This window comes from Ceratotherium simum, chromosome 15, assembly GCF_057802395.1.
Source record: "Ceratotherium simum simum isolate JZ-2026a chromosome 15, ASM5780239v1, whole genome shotgun sequence".
Classification (NCBI taxonomy): Eukaryota; Metazoa; Chordata; class Mammalia; order Perissodactyla; family Rhinocerotidae; genus Ceratotherium; species Ceratotherium simum.
This window is the reverse complement of record NC_141914.1, coordinates 16,196,415-16,217,209: the sequence shown is the minus strand read 5'-3', so window position 1 is coordinate 16,217,209 and position 20,795 is coordinate 16,196,415. Positions and strand designations below refer to the sequence as shown.

Below are 20,795 nucleotides of genomic sequence, written 5' to 3'. Positions count from 1 at the left end.
CAGAGGCTTATATAAGTAAAACAAAATAGTGCTTGAAAATTCAGCACTTTACTACTTATCATATTACATCTTTTAGAATAAGAAATACTGATTTCTGAGGCTTCCAAAAAACGGTTCTATGAACAAGGTCTTTACGAAATGTTACTTATCATTATTAAGGCTTAAAACAACACAATAATTATCACATATTTCAGTCTGATGATAGGATCAGATCCTTTCTTATACAAACAGGGCTATGTTTTAAGTCTCTGTGAGGACATGCACTAATGCTTGTATGTATATATTATAAAGACTTGGTAGAAGAGACAGATACACATGAGTAAAACTCAAAAAAGTTTCAAGGATCTAAAGATATAGACCTAAAGATATCAGTGCCCACAAGAAAAAAAAAAAACCTCAGACAAAATCAAAAGATGAATAAACTGGGAAAACATTTTCAACTCATGACAGACAAAAGACTAATTTAAAGAGCTTTTACAAATCAGTATGTAAAACAACTACTATCCAAAAGGAAAATGGACAGAAGGCAGTTTTCAAATGGTTAATACACATAGGAAAGATGCTAGCTCACAGTGAAGAAATACAGACTGAATAGCTATCTAATAACGCACAGATAGTAAAACGTTAATTGTCAGCTCTAGGTGCTGAGTAGAAGTTCACTGAAAATTCTTTCAACTTTTCTATACATTCGATAATTATCATAAGAAAGTGTTAAAAAGCCTAGCTTTGGTGAAGATGTGAAGAAACAGAACTCTTGTCCACTGTTATCCTTTTTGAAGGGCTATCAGAATCTAAAATCTGCATTAACAGTTGTACTCTTAGCAATTTACTTCTAAGAATTTACCTCCCAAAATGTACAAAGAAATGTGCACACAAAACACGCAAAGAAACAGTGTAAAAAACATGCATAAAGATGTTTTAGTGACGCAAAGTTTGTGATAGCAAAAAAACTATCAATAATCCAAGTGTCTAGCAAAAGGATGATGGTTAAATAGATTAAGATATATTCATACAAAGGGATACTGTGCAGCCTTTTAAAAGTAGATAGACTTCCTGTCTTAAAGTAGTAGATGAATATGTCACTTTCTCCTTCTTCTCATAAAAGGTATCATCGAACAAGGAAAATAAGACATACAGAAACACAAACTCTATTGTCAAAAACTAGGCGACATGTTTAGCTCCACAACAAAATAATGAGGAAAGCCACTTAAATGAGGTAACAACCAAACAAGGGTGTCGGAAGACACCAAGAATTCACCTGAGGCTGCACATCTCAGATTAAGCTTCTACAAAGTAGGAGGCACATCCTAAGGGGCAAAACTAAGAATCCTTTGTTTGGAACACTGCAAAAAGGGTACAGGGTAGCAGCAGGAGTTCCCTGGACCCAGTCTGGCAGCAAGGAGAAGCAGAGAGACGAAGTCAAACAAAACATATGCAAGCACTCCTTCCTTTCAGTAAGTAAAAAGTGGGTGAGGCTGAGCAGAAGAGAAAGAGCTCATTGTAAGGGGCCTTGCAGCTTCGGATTTCTGTTGGCAGGAGAGAGAAAAGAGTAAAATATAACTTAATCACACAACTCCATGCCATAAGAAACTTCACAGGTTACCATGAAATACTCCTGCCACCCTTCCCATCTCCTGCAGAGACGAGTAATAGTAATAATAAACATCAGTATAGGAACTAAACAAAAATCCAAGAAGAAAAAAGACAGAAGAGCAGAATACAATGATGGTCAAAGAACCTGCCAAGGAACAGATGAAAATCTGACCACAATTAATTAATGAAAGAAAATGTTAATGACGCATCCTACCACAGAATAAAATCTCCAGAAATATACAGTAACGTCAGAAAAGATGTTTCATCAGCCAGCAGAACCCAACAAAGAGCTGAAAGAAAACATAAAACCATTACAGAAACAAAGCTTTCATTAGAAGCAACACAAAGAATAAACACTGATTATCCTGTGACTAAATAGATAAAAGGCTAAATAAAAATGATTAGAGAGAAAATGATATACACAAAAACAGATGGAGGGGACCCAATGCGTCTAGTTTGAAGAAGATAACCACAATGGAAGAGAAAGTTTCAGAAACAATTCTTGAAAATGTTCCCAAATAAAAGACATATTCAGATTGAAAGGGTAGGGGCCAGCCCAGTGGCGTAGCGGTTAAGTTCGCACACTCCGCTTCGGCAGCCCAAGGTTCACCAGTTTGGATCCTGGGCGCAGACCTACATACTGCTCATCAAGCCATGCTGAGACGGCAGCCCATACAGAGCAACCAGAAGGATGTACAACTACGACATACAACTATCTACTGGGGCTTTGGGGAGAAAAAAAATTGGCAACAGATGTTAGCTCAGGGCCAATCTTCCTCAAAAAAAGAAAAACAAAACAAAAACAACAAAAAAAGAAAGGGTACACTATGTCTCAGGAAAAATTTATCAAAACTATCAGTAAGGGGATATATCCTAATAAAATCATGAAACTTTAAATTTAAAGAGAAATTCCTCTGGGCAAAAAGAAAAATCATCTATGAAAGGAAAAAAAGTAGGCCAGCCTGAGATCTCTCCTCAGCATTTAATGCTAGAATAAGAGTTTTCAAGGAAAGAAACATTGATTCAAAAATTTTATACTCAGCAAAACTACTGTTAAAATTTAAAGGCAGTAGGAAAAAAACCAAACTTATGAAGAAACAAGAATTCAGGGAATATAGTTTCCATGAGCCTTTCTTGAAGAAACTCCCAAAAGTGAAATTTTAGCCAATCATGAAACAAATGGAGAAATTTAGCCAAAGGACTGCCAGTGGGAACTCACTCCATTTTACTATAGGTCAAAGGCTAACACGAAGATTGGATATATGGTTACAGAACAGAATGTGAATATTATAAATCCTGAAAATGCAGAAATAAAACCACCAAAAGCTGGGGTAGAAGTGGGAGCAAAGATGAAAGGTAATACATAAACATACTGATTTTCTTATCTTTTATATCCAGCAGTCAAAATATGATAATTCAAAGCTGATAATTCAAGTTATACAGGTATATTCAGAGTTAGATCAATGGTAAAACATATAATGAAAAAAATCCACAAACCAGTAGTAGAAGATACATTATTTTATGGTCATTAAAAAGATTGGGGCAGCTCTGTAAAACATCTTCTATTGACATATTCTCAAGATGTAGTACGTAAACTATTTTTTAAAAGCTAGGAATATGGTTGTATGTCAAGAGGTATTTTAGAATGAAAGAGACGTTCTTTGGAAAAGAAAAGGTTTGGTGCTAGCTTTAAACTTGAGAAGAGATGTTCATTGCTTTTATTTCAATTCATACACTCACCAGTATAAATAGAGGCTTCTCTAGCAGCAACAGGCATATTGGAGGTATTGGCAACCAAAGCTGTTCTCTTCATAATTGACTCCACCTTACCATCAACTTCCATCGTGAGCTGGAGGCAAACAATCTATTAGCGATCCTCTAATTTCTAAATACAACATTTTAGTCCCTTTTTTACAACTTGTCTATATTTAATCCCTCTTATAATCAGTGTTCCCAAAGTAACATTCCCCATCACTCCAATCTCTTCTCCCTGCCCCAATGTGCTGCAAAGGAGGCAGACATTATTTCCATTTCACAAGTGAATTCCATTATTTTATGGAAAAAGGAATATTACTATAATAACCTAGTGGATCATGTAAAGCCTATGTAAAGTTCACATCTATAAATTTTTTGTCTATTTTATATTTCTCCCAATAACTGAAAACCACCAGTCCACAAAAAGAAACTTACAAGTGTTTGAAAAATTCAAATTCCTTTCCTTGAATATAGAAATTGAATCACAAATATAATTAGAAAATGCCTTAAAAGATCCTTGGCAAATGAAAGCATTGCTCCAAATCTAACACAAAGCTTTATTAATTGCCAATGAAAGTTGATTAGTGGTATTTTCTCTAGAACAGCATTGGAAGCTTTATCTATACGGACCTCTGGAAAGTCCCGGAGGACTTCCGACATCTCATTTCCTCTCTCACCACATCCTACGTAGATGATCACATCACTGTTGGAATACTTAGAGAGAGACTGCGATATCACTGTCTTTCCACAGCCAAAAGCCCCAGGGATTGCAGTAGTTCCTCCCTGTACACATCTAAACAAAGAAAACAAAGTGTGGATTACTTTACTTCCTAACAAATCCTAATAAGTAAAGTAGGTAAGTGACACACAAATATAAGTTAAAGAAAGAAAGCACTTTGAAATATTTTCATCTGTATCTATAGATATACTTACAAAGATAGATATACAGATATAGACATAATAATTGCTCCCCTAGTTTGTACTTATAACAGTATATATTTTTCATTATCATTAATCATCTCTATCATCTTTAATAGCTGAAAAGTGAAAGTATATTCCATAAGGCACCTGGGGAAGAGGGATATGAAAATAAGATATATCTAAAATAGTACTAATGATATTCTGAATGCTTATATACATTAGTTCATGAAAGGACAATACAGGAATTAAAGCTAAAAGAAAAACAAACAACTTTTGAAAGTTGTCTTCTAAGGCAAAAAACAGGAAGACCTAAGAAATTCATATCTTGCTATAAAGGTTCATAAACAAAGACTTTTGTTAAGGTGTTAAGTCAATCCCCCTGTATTCATTCAATGACTATTTATGAAGTACTTCATAGGTACTAAAACTGTGCTTGGAGATGCTGGAGACACAACAGCAAATAAGACAGCCACATTTCTGTACTCACAGAACTCACATTCCAGTGGGGTAAACTGGGAGTCAGCCGGTGATTACAGTATTATTTAGCAGCGACTTTCAAACTTTCCCTAAAAAGCGGCAGTGGAGAGTGAAATAGCCTTAAGGGCAGAGGCAAGTGAATGTCATGGGGTGTGTGTGCGTGTGTGTATTCACACTGAGTGTATGTGCAGGGCAGGAGGTTCTGGGCAGGAGAAATGAGATGTAACGCTAAGGGAAATTTCATTGTAATACTGTGTTTTACCATAAAATTCACAGAAACACTGCATCCTTAATAATAATAATAGACTTTTTTCAATATAAAACTAATATGCATTAAGATTTTTTCTCTTCCAAACCTTTCAGTGACTTGGATAAACTAAAAAGGCATGTCCATTCATCCTACGGCTTTGCACAGCTCTTTCTAATCACTTTTAACCCAGGGTGGGGAGGCGGGGCTGGGTGTGCCCCAGTTTGGAAGTTCAGCAATCCAGTGTGAAAAGTGCTATCACAGAAAACATCCAAGGTGTTATGGGAGTACACAGTGCGGGTGCAAAGTCTGATAACTAGATTGAAGTGGAGTTAGGAAATTCTTCCTGAAAGAAGCTAAAACCCAAAAGGAAATAGAAATTAACCAGACAAAGGGAAATGACATTCCAAGCAGAGGGAACACATGCCAAAGGTCCAGGGGCAAGAAGGAGCATTGCTTGAGGAATTAAAAGTCCTTCAGTATGCCCAGAAGATGGTACATAAGGAAGTAGTCAGGCAGTCAAGTGGCTGAGACAATACCGGACGGTGAGCAACAGACAGATCATTGGTGGCTTTCTAAGGAGTAAAAGAGTATGTATTTGTTTTAAAGGCAAAAAAGAGCACTTATGGGTTTCAAGCAAAACAGTGCAGGATCAGATATGTGTTTTAGATGGATCACTAGGCAATACGGGCAACCATTTAGAAAGGCAAGACTGAGGACAGGAAGTCTGATTAAAAGTGATTATTATAGCAATTAGGGTACAATCCTTAATTATGGTCATGGAGAAGGGATAAAAGATGTAGATAAAAACATTTAGGGAATAGAATAAAAGCGCTTGTTCAATAATTAGATGTAGGAGGGTAAGAATGGTCCTTGACAGAAGTCACAGATTTTAGATTAGGCATTCACTGGATGGATGATAATGACATTTGTTGAGAGAGGCAACAAAGAAAGATAAGGAAGTTTCAAGGAAGGGAGTGGTGATTAAGATGATGATTTTAGTTTTGAACATACCAACTTTGAGGCACCTGTAACACATTCAAAAGGAGAGGTATAATCAGAAGTTGATATCTGAGTCTAGAATTCAGAGGAGATCTGGGATGAAGATACAGATTTAGGAGTCATCAAATATAGATGAATATTTAAGTCATGAGAGTGGCTAAAGCTATCCACAGAGGGTAAGATATATAATGAGGAGAGAGGAGGCCCCAGAAGAGGGGAAAAACTCTAAGAAATATCAAAATTAAGGGAGGAAGAACCTGCAATGGAGAATAAGAACTTGTGGACAGAAGCTAAAAGAAAGAACAAAGAAAGACGGTGTTTCAAAGAGGAAGGAGCAGAAAGCAATATCCAAAGTTGTAGGAATTTAGAAAATACTAAAACTTATTTACTGAATTATCAGCATGGGAGTGACTGATGATGTTAGTGAGAGTAGTTTCAATTGAGTGATGGAGCCAAGGGCAGGGTGGTACAGTGAATTAGAGTGGGAAAAGTGGAGACAACTAATTTATTTTTCAAGAGGTTTGGCTGTGAAGAGGAAGAGAAAAGCAGTGGAAGGTAGACAGGGGAAAAGGGTAGAGGTTAGAATCTTTTTCTCATTAGATGGGAGATAAAGGAAGATAACATACAGAGGGAGGTCTTTGAGGAGGCATTAGGTGGGATAAGCTCCAGAAAGAGGAGAGGAAGAAGAGATGAATGGGAATGTACATTAACTGAAGGAGTTTCAAATTTGATGGCCTCTAATTTCTCTGTGAAGGATCTAACGGATCATTTGTTGAGAAAGAAGAAGAAGGAAGAGTGGAGTTGAAGATCGAGGCAAGTGGAGAGGTCTGAAATAGCTGCAGAGGAGAACAGGAGAATGATGATTAGGGAAATGCAGAAGGATTGCTACACAGTAGTGAGATACCAGCTTGCACTGATTATTTTATTTTCTCAGCAGTCTGTGCGTAGACTTGGGAGAAGGAGATGGCTGGACTGATTGATTCATAGTTGGAATTTTGCTGGGTGGGTGTGACAGAAGACAAAGGAACAGAAAAATTTAGTATACTGACAAACGTTCGTAGAAGTGATAGACTGTGAACTTTAAGCTGGACAGTGAAGGATATGGAAGCAGGAGGTGCTGACTGACGAGAGTCAAAGGACTGAAGATCTTAGGAGAGAGTAATAGTGAGAAGAACTCAGAGAGTAGGTCTGAAGGGTGAGAGGTTGAAGGGTAAATGGTATGATATAGGTTGGTGATCAGAGGTTGAAGGTGTTACTCTATCATCGCTTCAGTCTCTTCTGTGAATTAAATGATGAAGTTATTTGTTGAAAGTAAAGCAGGGTATAGTCAAGCCTGAGATATAAAGAGAAAAGAGGTTTTTAAGCAGTCCATGAAGAAAATGGCGAAGAGCAGACTACAAGTTAAGAAAGATCGCTGCACAGCATAGAGAGCCCAGCTGATTTTAGAAATCATCAATTTATATTAACACCAATCTACTAATTCTAGGATAACTTAAGAAAGATAGTTATTGTTTTGGCACAGATTTTCTTCTGGAAAGTTTTAGAAATAATGCTTCCCTTTTGCAACTGTGAAAAAAATCTTCAATGGTTTCACTCTATAATAAGAATTAGCGATACATAAATAAATTTAACTAATTCACTATTATTTCTCTAGATAAAATTTATTATAGGATTAGCACATAAAACTTTTACTTATAAAGAAGTGAAACAATAAGCACATATAATAACTCTGAAGGGAAACCATGGGACACAGCTCAAACTTACGGAAAAAGGGCATCAAGGACTCTCTGGCCAGTCAACAAAGGATGATTAGCTGGCAGCTTCTCAGTGACAGGCCGAACCTGACGTACGGGCCATACTTGGACCATACTGAACTTCTCCTTTACACCTTCAAATTCAAGCTCCAAGACAACATCCTATAAAAATACGGCAGGATTTTAAGTACAGTCAAATTTATGAACGTTTCTTCCTCTAAATCAAAGTAACCCCAGATTCCTCTTGGGGGTAGAGAGGCGGTGCATGGAAGTAGGGAGGGAGATTTATACTTTTTATTGTAAATCTCTATTGTAAATACAGTTCTAAATTTTTGAACCAGGTGCATTTATTACTGTTCTAATGATAAAAAAGATTTGGGAGTTTTTGAGAAAGAGGTATCTCAAGCAATAGAGAAATAGTTAAATTATATGGATATGCACAGGGAGAAGTCTTGAAGGATACAGAAGATACTCATGGCACTGGGGAAAAGGAGAAACGAAAGCTTTCATAATTTACTTTCCCTACTTTGTTTTGTTTACTTTATTATAATGTTCTTATGCTGCTCTAATGAAAAATACTTATCTATTAAGAACCCTAAAATATTTAATAAAGTTAAGTATTTTAACTTTAACCCCCAAGTCCATAGATCTATAGAAATCTGTAACTCTGTTGATACATGAATCTGAGTTGTTTACTTCAGCGTGGTTCTTCCATGTAGGAGTGAGTGAGTCTCTAAGCTAGTGAGGAAAGCTAGCTGATTGCCCAGAATCCTAATCTTAACTCCCTTGTTCTCTATATGTTGTAGAGCACAGACTACTCTTGTGAAATGATTAGAAAATTATCTTTTATCACATTTTATTGGGAAAAAATTACATGTTACAATAGTCTTCTCTTATTAAAGTTATCTTCAAACCCAAAAAGACCATTATGGGTCTACTATAAGATATGATTATCAGTAACATTAAAGGACTAAGTTTTGAATGGCTCACCCAAAGTAAGAAGCCATAATTAATCCACATTAATTATGTGAATACAGATTGATAATTAAAATCAAAGAGTATTCTATGCCTAAAGAATCAGGGCTTTAAATACTGTAGCATAGAGCCGGCTCCGTGGCTTAGCGGTTAAGTGCGTGCACTCCAATGCTGCCGGCCCAGGTTCGGATCCTGGGTGTGCACCGACGCACTGCTTCTCCGGCCACACTGAGGCCGCGTCCCACATACAGCAACTAGAAGGATGTGCAACTATGACATACAACTATCTACTGGGGCTTTGGGGGAAAAATAAATAAATAAATAAAATTATAAAATTATAAATACTGTAGCATAAGATAAGAAGGTAGGAAAATGTTATACTAGATATCTCTCTCTCTCTTAAAAGAGAAACAATATGTCTGCTTTTTGTATTCCCAAACCCAACTTAAAAAAAATCTTAAATAATTATGGGAGTTACTTAAAACCTACACATTAAATATCAATTACATAACTATTTAGGGCACTAAAACTGGGCAAATATAATATATAAGTAGAGTCACTTGCGAGATATCTCACTTTATCTATGAGATAAAGTTTACATGATACTTACAGAGGTATCGTAATTTCCAGGTGGAGCAATGTAAGTTACAGTTCCTCTGTTTCGTGGGGGTAACATAATTTTGTGTTTGATGAGCGAATTCTCATTGACAATTCCATAAATATCTCCACCAGTGATATGACTACCAACCTAGAGAACAAATGCATTTGCTGTTTAATGTTGAAATAAACATCAAATAGACTCACTCTTGCTGCTATTATTTAAATCATTTGCCTCACTTATCAATAAAGCATAGTAGTTCCACCATCCTTCTAGTGGATTTAAAGAAAAATTTAAATTATGCTTCTGTGGTCTATTTTTATTTGGACTAAGAGTACAAAATAGTTCACTAAACATCCATTTCACATTCTTTTACCAATTTTAGAAATCTTGGTTACAAAGACATACCCGTAGGTTTTTGCAAGGTGTAAAATCCCATTTGACATCTCTGCTAAGAGCAGACACATTTACTCCTCTGGGAATGTAGATACTTTGGGTCTGACTGCTGATATCTGACAAAGGTCTTTGAATACCATCAAAAATGGCTCCCATAATGCCAGGACCAAGCTCTACCGAGAGGGGTTTACCAGTGCGGAGTACAGGATCTCCAACAGACACACCAGCTAGAAACAGTAGTTGAGGAAAAATCACTATGAAAGTTTAGAGATACTATAATAAGGAAATAGCACAGTTTAACAGGGAAATGACACTTAAGGAGCTAAAATAGATTCTCAAACTCTCTCAGTTCACAGCATCCTTCACATTTTAGTAACTTTTTCACAGTGAGCTATGACAAAAGATATATCTAATAATTCCATTTATTAAATAGTTATGTCCAAACAACTTAATAAATACATATGTCCCAACAACTGAGTAGGTCTTTGAAAGAAAAAAATATTTTAATTTCATTCTTAAATAACCTCAATTCTTACAAATGGGATGTATGTGCCTGTTGGGCACCATACAATTTTCAAACATTGGACTCAGATTGAATACCTGTTCCATATTCATTTTCATATGATACTTGCTTTTTAGCTTAGCAATTGCCAAAACTCAGCTTTGCAAAGATATGACATCATGGACAAAAATATAGCGCAGCTGAAAAGAAACAGTTTATTATCTTAAGCTACTAGTTCACGTGGTGTCTGACAAGCTGTCTAATATTCCCGTGTTAACCTCAAAAATTTAAAATATCCTAGGCTACCACATGAGTTTGCTGCAGCTGCCCAGAGTGCCTTGGTTCACAGTTTGGGAACCACAGAGCTAAAAATAGAAGCAAAAGCCTCTCCTTAATATATTGTTTCAACTATACCACTGAGGAATAGCAGTCCCCTAAAAAGGATATTAGTACCTGGACAAAAACTTAAAATCTTACGAATTAAGAAGTGGTTTTGAAAAGATAAGAATAAAACCTGCAAATAAGCACACTGAATCTGCCTCACTCTCACATACTTGTTGATAGGAGTAAAATCAGTACAACTTCTATTGACAGCAACTCAGCAATATCTATCCAAAATTTAAAAGGCACAAACCTTAACCCAAGAATCCAACTTCTGTGAATTCACACTATAGTTACACTGTAACACTGTTTGTAAAAGACTAGAAACAACCAAAATTTCTATCAAGAGACTGATTAATAAATTATGGTAATTCATATGATGGACTGCTATGTAGTTGTAAAAAAAGAATAGAGGCTTCTATGAATTGCTCTAGAAAGGTCTCCAAAGTATGTTTTCATCCAATATTTGATTACGAAAATTTTAAAACCTAGAACAAAGTTGACAGTGAACTCCCCTATCTCTACCAGTTAGATTCTTCCATTAACATTTTACTGTATTTATCACATATCTGTCCATTTTCCACAATACGTATATTTTTAAGTGGAAAAGCAAGGTGCAGAACAGTGCATATAATATGCTATCTTTCGAGAAAAAAGGGAAGAAAAATAAAAATACACATTTATATTCATTCATATATGCAATTAACAAACTAGAAGGCTATACAATAAAAGGAAGCAATAAAAGTGGCCACACGCATGCATATGTGTGTTTTGAAACTTGCCAGATACAGGGACAAAGGGGGGGAGGGCTGTCACTGTACACATGTTCATTTGTTTATTTTAAATCTTCAAACCATGTAAAAGATTAAATAAAAGATAAAGCAAAAGATAAAGCTAACAATAGAAAAAAATCCTTTTGATTAGTCACAATTTCACAGCAATAAAGACTTCTAATTTATTTAAATTTTCCAGATGATTATGCTTTGAATTAGCACCCCAATTCTCACACAGAGAGAACAGTTACCTGTAAGCATATATTTTAGTATGGTAAAAAAGTTGTACCAAATAAACCTTAATAGCCAAAGAATTAATGCTGATCTTGAGAATCAATCTAAGTAATATACAATTGAAGCAAAAAAAAACGTGGTTCCTCTTCACAAAGCTTAACTCTCTACCTCTTTATTTTTCATAGAAAATTGAAAATAATTACTATGTTCAAATGCCAAAATTATGGTAACCAAACAAATAATAAAGATGCCCTAGTGCTAAAGCTATAATGTAACACGTCACCCAGTGTGATTTACTACAATAAAGACAGAGTGGTGACTGATTTATTTATGGATTTACTATCTTAAACACAAACCATGATTGGAGAATTTTAACCATACAAATCAATGTTATTATTCTGTTTATGCTTTCTTCTACAATATCTATCCCTCCGAAGAAAAATTCTGATTAGTTCCCCCTAAAGTTTGTGAACTTTATAATAGTAAAACACACTTCAGTAGAAATATTAAGAGCAATGAAAGTTTAGAAGATAATACTAATTTCTTAAAATAAGAGCACTAATTCCTAGTACCTTTTTTCAATAAACTGTAAAAATCAGGTTTCTCACATCACCAACATTTCAGGCTTCTGATACCATTGGCAGTTGCTGCTTTTACCTTGGCCATAATCCCTTAAATTCTGACTTGTAGAAAGTGGCAAGAAATTGAACCAAAAAGGATACAAGTTTCTTCATACACCTGGATAGTAGCCATGTCACCCTCCAATCGGATAATCTCTCCAACCAACTCGCTGTGGCCCACTCTCACCAGCTCATACATGGCTGCACCTGCCATGTCACAGGCTGTAACCACTGAAAAGAAGAAATGAGTACTGTGATGACTTAAGACTCTGTGAATAGTTATAGATAACTAAAACGTCCAATAAATCCAATAATAAACCTCTCTCATATATTCATAAAAAAAATAAAACACTCACTGTGGAACATACACATAGTTTCACAAAAAAGATGCATTTTTAGCCTATAATATAGAGGTAAACAAAATAAATTTGTCAGGCTAAAGCTTACTCATTCACATAATACACAAGAAAACTATTTTGAAAAAGTTGGAAGTTCTATATGGCAAACTCTTACCTAGTGACCTTGAGACAAGTTTTGATCAATTCAGGTTGCTATAATACATGGAATGACGGGTTTTGGAACAATAAAAAACTTTAAAGCTAAAATTGGAACAAGAGCTTTAGCTAGTGGCATGGTAGAATGCCACACAATTATCAGTTTGCTGTGTTGTCACCATTCCTTTGAGAAATACTATCTAAAACAATATCTTTATTTTCTAACACTTTATACCAGTGGTTCTTAAAACTATTCTGGGACATCGACCCTTTTGATAAACCAGTGACAGTTCTACCTAGAAAAACTCACATACACACCTATAAAATTTTTTCATAGACCACAAGGATGTTTATAATTCGTCACCACCACTGGGTGAAGTCCTGATTAAGAATACTATTTCTTATAAATACTGAACCAGAATTTGTACTCGCTTTTTTGGACCACACTGTCTAGGAAGCAAAAATTACTTTTCTGGCAGGGAGGGAAGGTTGCACATTTTCAGATATGTGCAGGAATAAACCTATTTTTAATATTTAGCCTTCTGATACAGTTAATTAGAACTATGTATTAGGTAATATTCAAGTGGAAACCATTAAAGTATTAATATTTAATTAACTTGTAACAATGAAGATTTATTAATTTCATAAATATTTACCTCTATACTTACTATATAAGAATAATTAAGATGCACTGAAATGCCAGAGATAACTAAAATTTTAAATCATATTTCACAAACCAAAAAGTATGCCATTTCTCTATTACCTTGTTAAGTACTTAACAATTATAAATAGGTTCCAAGGAACAATTTACTACAAGACTCAGAAAAACATTTTTACCTAAACTCTTTTGATGATGTTCTTTGGCCTTTTCCCTAAAAGTTCTTGTGTGTAGCCTGTCTTTCCTAAAGAGCTTTATGATCATCAAGGGGAAAATCGTTTTTCTGAATGGCAAAAGAGATTGAAAACAGTGAAATGTATTTGCCAATGAGTTCAAGCTCAAACACAAGTTCTAAGCATAGAGGCTCCTTCGGAAGAAATAAGAGGCACAGTGACTGACAGTCTTCATTTGCCTAAATACCAAAAAAGGGTCATGCCCTCCACTGTGATTAGAACACGAAAAAGACTATAGCGTGAGGTTTATAAAAAGACATAAGGAAAAATGAATTTCCATGGCACTAAGGATTATAACTCAATGAGCTAGTTTTGCCTACAGAAACTGTGGATCTCACTTTGCAGTGGGAGTGTGGAATAACAAAACGAATACTAGAATGAGATTTATTATTTAAAATGCAGTACCCCAAATTTTGGCAGAATAAACATAAAGTTTAAAACTCCTTTCCATTATCATTATCATGTCATAAGACTTCTTTTCCATAGGTAGCTAGTTATGTGATATGTGAAATAACCATTCAGAAGGATTTATATATGTAAGGAGCCAAGGCTGATATTGCTGAGAAACGCTCTGAAAACAGTTATTAAAGTTCAAATACATTAACAGATATTTATGAACGCCTATTATCTGCAAGGTATTATACTAAAAGCTGTAAACTTTACAGCTTTTTTACCTTAGGTTTAACAAAAAAATTAAGACATATAGGTGAAACTCTGAACATTAATTATACATTTACATAATAAATAGGCTATCACAAATTAGTGATACCTCAATAATGATGAAATTTAGATAATGAATTAGCTAGAGGAGCCCTTACGATGGGACTATTACTTCAGTCTTTTAGCAGCTATGAAATTTTTAAGGACAGATAGAATTTACGTAGGTGAACAGAAACTTGTGTATTTCTACTTAAAATACCTTGAAAAGACATTAATTGAAGTTAGGAATCTTTAGTAATTTAATTATTTAATTTAATAATTGAGATTACTACATATTACTTACCAGGTCCTGAGACCCCATGCACATAACCAAACGTGCTTTCTTTTTCTTCATTGAGTATTTTGGGTAGCTTAGAGAAATCCATCATGTTAATTTACCTATGGTAAGAAAAATTAAGTTTTAATTACAAACACTAAAGCAAAAGAACCAAAATAGGTAGCCAACTCTCATCTTCAATGTAGTCTTGAGTTATTACTACTTCTTTTTTGGTTTTCCATCTCTGTCTTTTTTTTATTATTGAGGTAACATTGGTTTATAACATTATATAAATTTCAGGTGTACATCATTATATTTCGATTTCTGTGTAGATTACATCACGTTCACCACTCAAAGACTAATTACCATCCATCACCATACACATGTATTACCACTTCTTCAAAGTAAAATATAATATAAAATTCTTAAAATTTGATTGGAAGTACTACATTCCTGGATGGTCTACAGTAACTGAAATTCAGAATTATATATCCCAATGTAAAAGTATTCCATAGAAAACATCAAGGAGTGTAACAGTGTGAAGTCTTTCCAATGCCTTATCCAGTCCTACATCTTGCCCTCCTCCCCATTATCTCTCTGACCTCCTCTCAACTACTCTTTCCCTTATATCCACTGAACTCTGCCATTTCTCATAAACACACATACATTCTGCCTCAGGGTCTTTGTACATGTCACTCCCTTTGCCTGGGTACTCTTCTCCCAGACATCTGCTCCCAGGCCTCCTTCAGGTCTTTACTCAATGCCACCGTCTCTGAGACGCTTCTCTGCCTATCTATTTAAAACTGCAACATACCTCCCTCCTTCCCTGCTTTTTTTCCCACCATCTAACAAATTATATTTTACATTAAGAATTTTTTAGGGCCGGCCCCGTGGCTTAGCAGTTAAGTGCGTGCGCTCCGCTACTGGTGGCCCGGGTTCGGATCCCAGGCGCGCACCGACGCACCACTTCTCCGGCCATGCTGAGGCTGAGTCCCACATACAGCAACTAGAAGGATGTGCAACTATGACACACAACTATCTACTGGGGCTTTGGGGGAAAAAAAGGAGGAGGATTGGCAATAGATGTTAGCTCAGAGCCGGTCTCAGCAAAAAGAGGAGGATTAGCATGGATGTTAGCTCAGGGCTGATCTTCCTCACCGGAAAAAAAAAAAAAATTTTTTTAAGGTATTATTTTCTTTAAATTTTTTCTGGGAGATTTTCTTTTTTTTTTAGCAGGACACAAAACAATTTAAGAAATTCAGTTCGATTTCTTTACTTTATAGATGTGCAATCTGAAAAACCCAAAGAATAAACTATTCAAGACCAAACAGAAAATTGGTTGCAGATCCCAAAGTAGAAAGTTTATTTTTGACTGCTGGTCAAACTCAATAATTACTGACAATTTAATAAGGGAGATAAATACATGTACATATAAAAAGCTAAAGAATGTCCCCAAACAACCATAAAGTAAGGGTCACAGATCACCAAGTAATAAAGTGCCAAATAACATACAACTATTTACTAAAAGTTCAAAGATTAGAATGTTTAGGGAAGACATCTTGAAGGTTAGCTAGAATTAGCATAAACTAAGAAGGATAGCATAGGCATTCCAGCTAGGGAAATAACAAAAATAAGAGAATGAAAATAAAATTTTCAGAAAGTTAACAGACCAGCCTAACTGGAATGAATGATTTATATTAGGGCAACAGTGAGGAATAAGGATGCAAAGGTAGAGAAAGACTAATTTGTGGGTCTTGAAATGAATGCCAAGTGGACTTTATCCTACAAACAAGAAGAAATAACCAAAGATTGAGGAAGAACTGTTATGAGAAGGATGATGTTTAATTAACTGAACAGATTAAAGTAGAGAAGGGAATGCAGGCATGATGAGAAGCTGAAAAGCTCTGGAAATAGTTGTGGCTTTAGTGTCAATGGAATTTAATTTATTAAATGTTTATTGAACTCCTACCAAGGAAAAGACACTGTGTTCAACTTAGGGAATAAGGATTGTGAACAAAAGGAGCTTTCACTGGCTTTAAACAACTGTACTATACAGCGGAATGAGTTAAGTGTTCAAGATGACAACACATTGGGAGCAGAGGAGGAAGTGATTTGGAAGTGGGAGAAGTGTAAACCAATGTGGATGAAGGAGGGGGAACAGGTAGCTGGAAAGTAAGTTTTGAGGCTGACTGAGTTGAGTCCAGAGAGAACACAGAAAGAGAGGAAAACCAAACCCTGAGCCTTGGGGATTAATTCAGGCAGGGTTGAGTAGTGTTTTTCAGTCTTCCTGGAGTCAGTGAAGGATCACTACAGAACCATACACTCCATGGAACACAATTTGTAATCCATTAACCAAGATATCAAAGAACTGGGGAGGGGAGTACAACAATGAAGTCATTAGCAGGGGAGTTCTGGTTTGACACACTCTGTGCCATCAGAAGAGGGATGGTGGACAGGGCTCACAGGGAAGAACTGAGTCATTAAAGAAACAAGCAAGAGAGAAAACAAAGATTAAAACCATATGGAGATATGGGAGACCTTACAAGTGAAAAGTATGGGATCAAAGGGGTAAGAAAAGTACCAAGAACTTAAAGATGGTATCGGTGATAAAGCAGATATCATCAGGTTGATAATTTATTGATAAAGATGAAGGTAGGGTATAAGTAACTAGAAATAATGGAATCGAATTAAGAAAAAAAAAAAAAACCAGCTACTATAGTTACAAATGTCACAACAAAGGAGACAAGAATTTTGGTTTCCTCAGCAAGAAAATTAAATTGGAAGAAGGGCAGTTGAGGGAGGACGTAAAGAAAAGGGGACGTTGGTTTACTAGGATTCTCCGACTTCCTAAAGATGCAGTAGAAGGGGCTGTTGGTAAGGTGGTATGGGCTGCCAAAAACTGGAATATAAAAAAGATGGAACAAGTTTGTCTAGAAACTACTTAGGTAACAAGGGGAAAAAAAAGTTTAAAGACAAACATTTATTTGGAAATGAGTAGGGCAAAGTCTTCAAAGAAGTGGCAAATGAGGTCAAATTTTACTCTTCAGGGCCGGCTCCGTGGCTTAGCGGTTAAGTGCGCGCGCTCCACTGCTGGGGGCCCGGGTTCGGATCCCGGGCGCGCACCGACGCACCGCTTCTCCAACCATGCTGAGGCCGCGTCCCACAGACAGCAACTAGAAGGATGTGCAGCTATGACATACAACTATCTACTGGGGCTTTGGGGGGCAAAAATAAATAAATAAAATTATTAAAAAAAAAAAATTTACTCTTCAGAAAATCAAAGATTTTCAAAGTCAGAAGAGAACTCGATAATCATACAGTCTAACTTCTTCCCCAAATACGGGTATTTCCCACATATTATGCGTGATACATGGTCATCTGCCTATTAAAGTGGAAGCAGCATGAAATCTTGAGTCAGCAGACTTGGGAAACATCCTGGTTCTACCAGTGACATGCTGCCAGAGATCTTGGACAAATCAAAATCTCTTAATATCTTCATTTGAAAAATGGGAATAATGCTGCAACCTACTCCAGAGTTGTGATTAAATCACAAACGTGTTAAAACGTCCCTGGGAAAGGTAAAACACTTAACAAAAATTTCATCAGTAGTACTATTTCAACAGAGCTTCACTTTTGAAAAAGCCATTCTATTTTTAGAACTCTCCTCTTAGAGTGTTGTCTTATATCCAACCTAAATCTACTTCCTCATAACTTCTAGCCTCTCGCCCTCTTTCATCCAACTACTGGGAGCCACACTGAGTACGGATGTTCCCTCTCCAAGGAAATTCTCTTTAGTGCCTTCAACTGTCCCTCAAAGGATAATCTTTTTCAGATCCTTCTCTTCCAAGGCTACCCTTTTCTGCAAGTATTTCAGGATGCCAATGTTTCTTTTAAAATAGAGCAAACAAAATAAAAACAGTCCTTTAAATGTTATATGAGTAAGTACTGAAGAGTACCACTTCATGTGTTCTGGCTCCTTCTTTTTATTGAGACAGAGACCAAGGCTTTGAGTCAGACAGAATGAGTTGGCATTTATAAGTCGTGTCCTTGGGCAAATCAAATCCTTTCAACCTTCTGAGCCTCAGTTTCATCGGCAAAATCTAATGGGGTTGTTGCGAGGCCCCTAACAGTAAGCCTAACAGAAAAGTAACAGTGATGACTACTAACTTTATTCTGTTAATGCAAGCTAATATTGCCTAATTTCTAGAAAGTGTCTAATGTATTCTTATCTTCTTATTACTTGAACGAAATCTAGTCACTTGCCTAGTTTTTTGCTTAGCTATTACGTATATTTTACCATAATTTTATTTTCTAAAACTAAATAGATTTTATTTTAAGCATCGATGATGCTCCAGGTGCTGTATTATAGGCTGAAAATATAATGGAGTAAGACACAGGCTCTCCCCCAAGGAGCTTCTGGCCTGGTGGGATGAAAAGACAAACAGGTAGTTACAATAAGGTGATGTATGTGCTCTCATAGGAGCAGTGCAGGCTGGATTAGAAGACAATAAAGCAGGGGCATCTAAGCTAGACTTGGGCAGGACAGGAGTGACTTAGAGGAGGGTAAGCTGAGACTTGAAAGATGAACAAGGAGGCATTCGAGTATACAGTAGACCTTCCTTACAGATGCTTCAAATCTCCTAGGCTTCAGGAAGGTGTTCTAGAGAGTTTACAAGGTAATAATAGTATCTGTTCTAATTTTTAAAAATAAGTATTTATGTATTTTCCCTTTAAAACCACAGTAAGAGCCTACAAATGTATGAGAAATGATTAGTGGAAATCAAATGGGTTTGTTCATGATTCAGCTGCCTGTGGGTTTATCACTCAGCTGGACAATCCTAGCCACCACGGGAACTGATGATCCTATAGTTTTTAACTTTTTTATTTTTAGACATATCTTGTTCAATTTATGCCAAAGACAGCAGGCATTAGGAACAGTGACATCAAACTAATAAGATAATCAAGAGCCTAACTGATAATTCAATAAATTTACTTGAGACGCTCTTACCAGATCTACAAATTTGCATTCATCTGATTCTACTTTTTAAAAGTCAATGTTAAGAAGAGAAAAATATAATGATGATTATGAATAATTTAGCTTTTTCTACTCCATTGTGTTATAAGCAGAGAAGAGGTTGCAAATATATCCCAAAACCAGCTCTTACACATCTTTCAGGATAAAATAAGAAAATTATGAAAATACCAGTTTTTTTGTTTTTTTTTTTTTTTGGTGAGGAAGATTAGCCCTGAGCTAACATGCGTTGCCAATCCTCTTTTTGCTGAGGAAGATTGGCCCAGGGCTAACATCTGTGCCCATCCTCCTCTACTTCTTCTGTGGGATGCCTGCCACAGCATGGCTTGATAAGCAGTGCATAGGTCCACGCCCAGGATTCGAACCTGCGAACCCTCTCTGAAGCAGGGAGCGCAAACCCAACCATTACACCACTGGGTCAGCCCCAAAACACCAGTTTTTATAGTATAAAATACAGGAATTCCAAGCACTTTTGATGTTTTAACATAGTTAAATTTAAATCTCAGCTCTGGCAACTCAGACTTTTACACTTGCTGTGCCCCTGCCTGGAATGTGTTTTCCTCACTCCCATGGCATAGTCCCCATCTTCCCATTGTCATCCTCAATTCTCTTGCCCTGCTTTTCTTCATAGCACTTATAACTATCTGAAAGAACATAATTTTTCTTTTTAGTTTACTTGTTTACTATCTGTATCACTCCCTAGAATGCAAATTTCATGAGGGCAAAGAAAAAACAGTGGTTGGGCAAAGAAAATAAGCACTCAGTGAATAGTTACTGAATAACTTCATATGCCCTAATACCACCTCCATTTTACAAATGGGTAAACTAAAGAATGGAGATTTAAGTAACTGCCCAAGATCACAAAACTAGCAAGCAGTGAGGGCGGGATTCGAACCTAGGCAGTCTGACTCCAAAGCCTATGTTAGGCACTGCATTCTCTGTCTCCTAACTAGGCTGATTGCTATCGTTTGCATCTAAGCAAGCCTATATGGTACAAGGACAAGAGTCTGCCTCAAGCCAGCAATTTCATCAGAGTAGATAAGGAGATGCAGCACTCAGATTCCCCTTCACAGAAAGACAGAGGAGTGTGGGCAGTGGATAGTAAACAGCTGTCAGCCCTTGAGGGCCGGCCTCACGTGCAGAGAGCTGCCTTGCCTACATTCACACTCTTCAC

The 20,795-nt window shown here is 36.3% G+C and overlaps 1 protein-coding gene across 2 annotated transcripts in view; it reads right to left on the bottom strand.

Annotated features, from left to right (window-relative positions):
• ATP6V1A (ATPase H+ transporting V1 subunit A) overlaps window positions 1-20,795 on the bottom strand; it is a 61,232-nt gene that overhangs the window by 16,002 nt on the left and 24,435 nt on the right. For both annotated transcript variants that reach the window (XM_004436570.3, XM_014792240.2), the window contains exons 2-8: window positions 14,617-14,711; window positions 12,331-12,459; window positions 9,731-9,945; window positions 9,335-9,472; window positions 7,760-7,911; window positions 3,979-4,141; window positions 3,334-3,442 (exon numbers count right to left, since the gene is read on the bottom strand). In XM_004436570.3, the coding sequence (XP_004436627.1) occupies window positions 3,334-3,442; window positions 3,979-4,141; window positions 7,760-7,911; window positions 9,335-9,472; window positions 9,731-9,945; window positions 12,331-12,459; window positions 14,617-14,701 (991 nt within the window). In that variant the 5' untranslated portion in view covers window positions 14,702-14,711. The remainder of the gene's footprint in view (window positions 1-3,333; window positions 3,443-3,978; window positions 4,142-7,759; window positions 7,912-9,334; window positions 9,473-9,730; window positions 9,946-12,330; window positions 12,460-14,616; window positions 14,712-20,795) is intronic.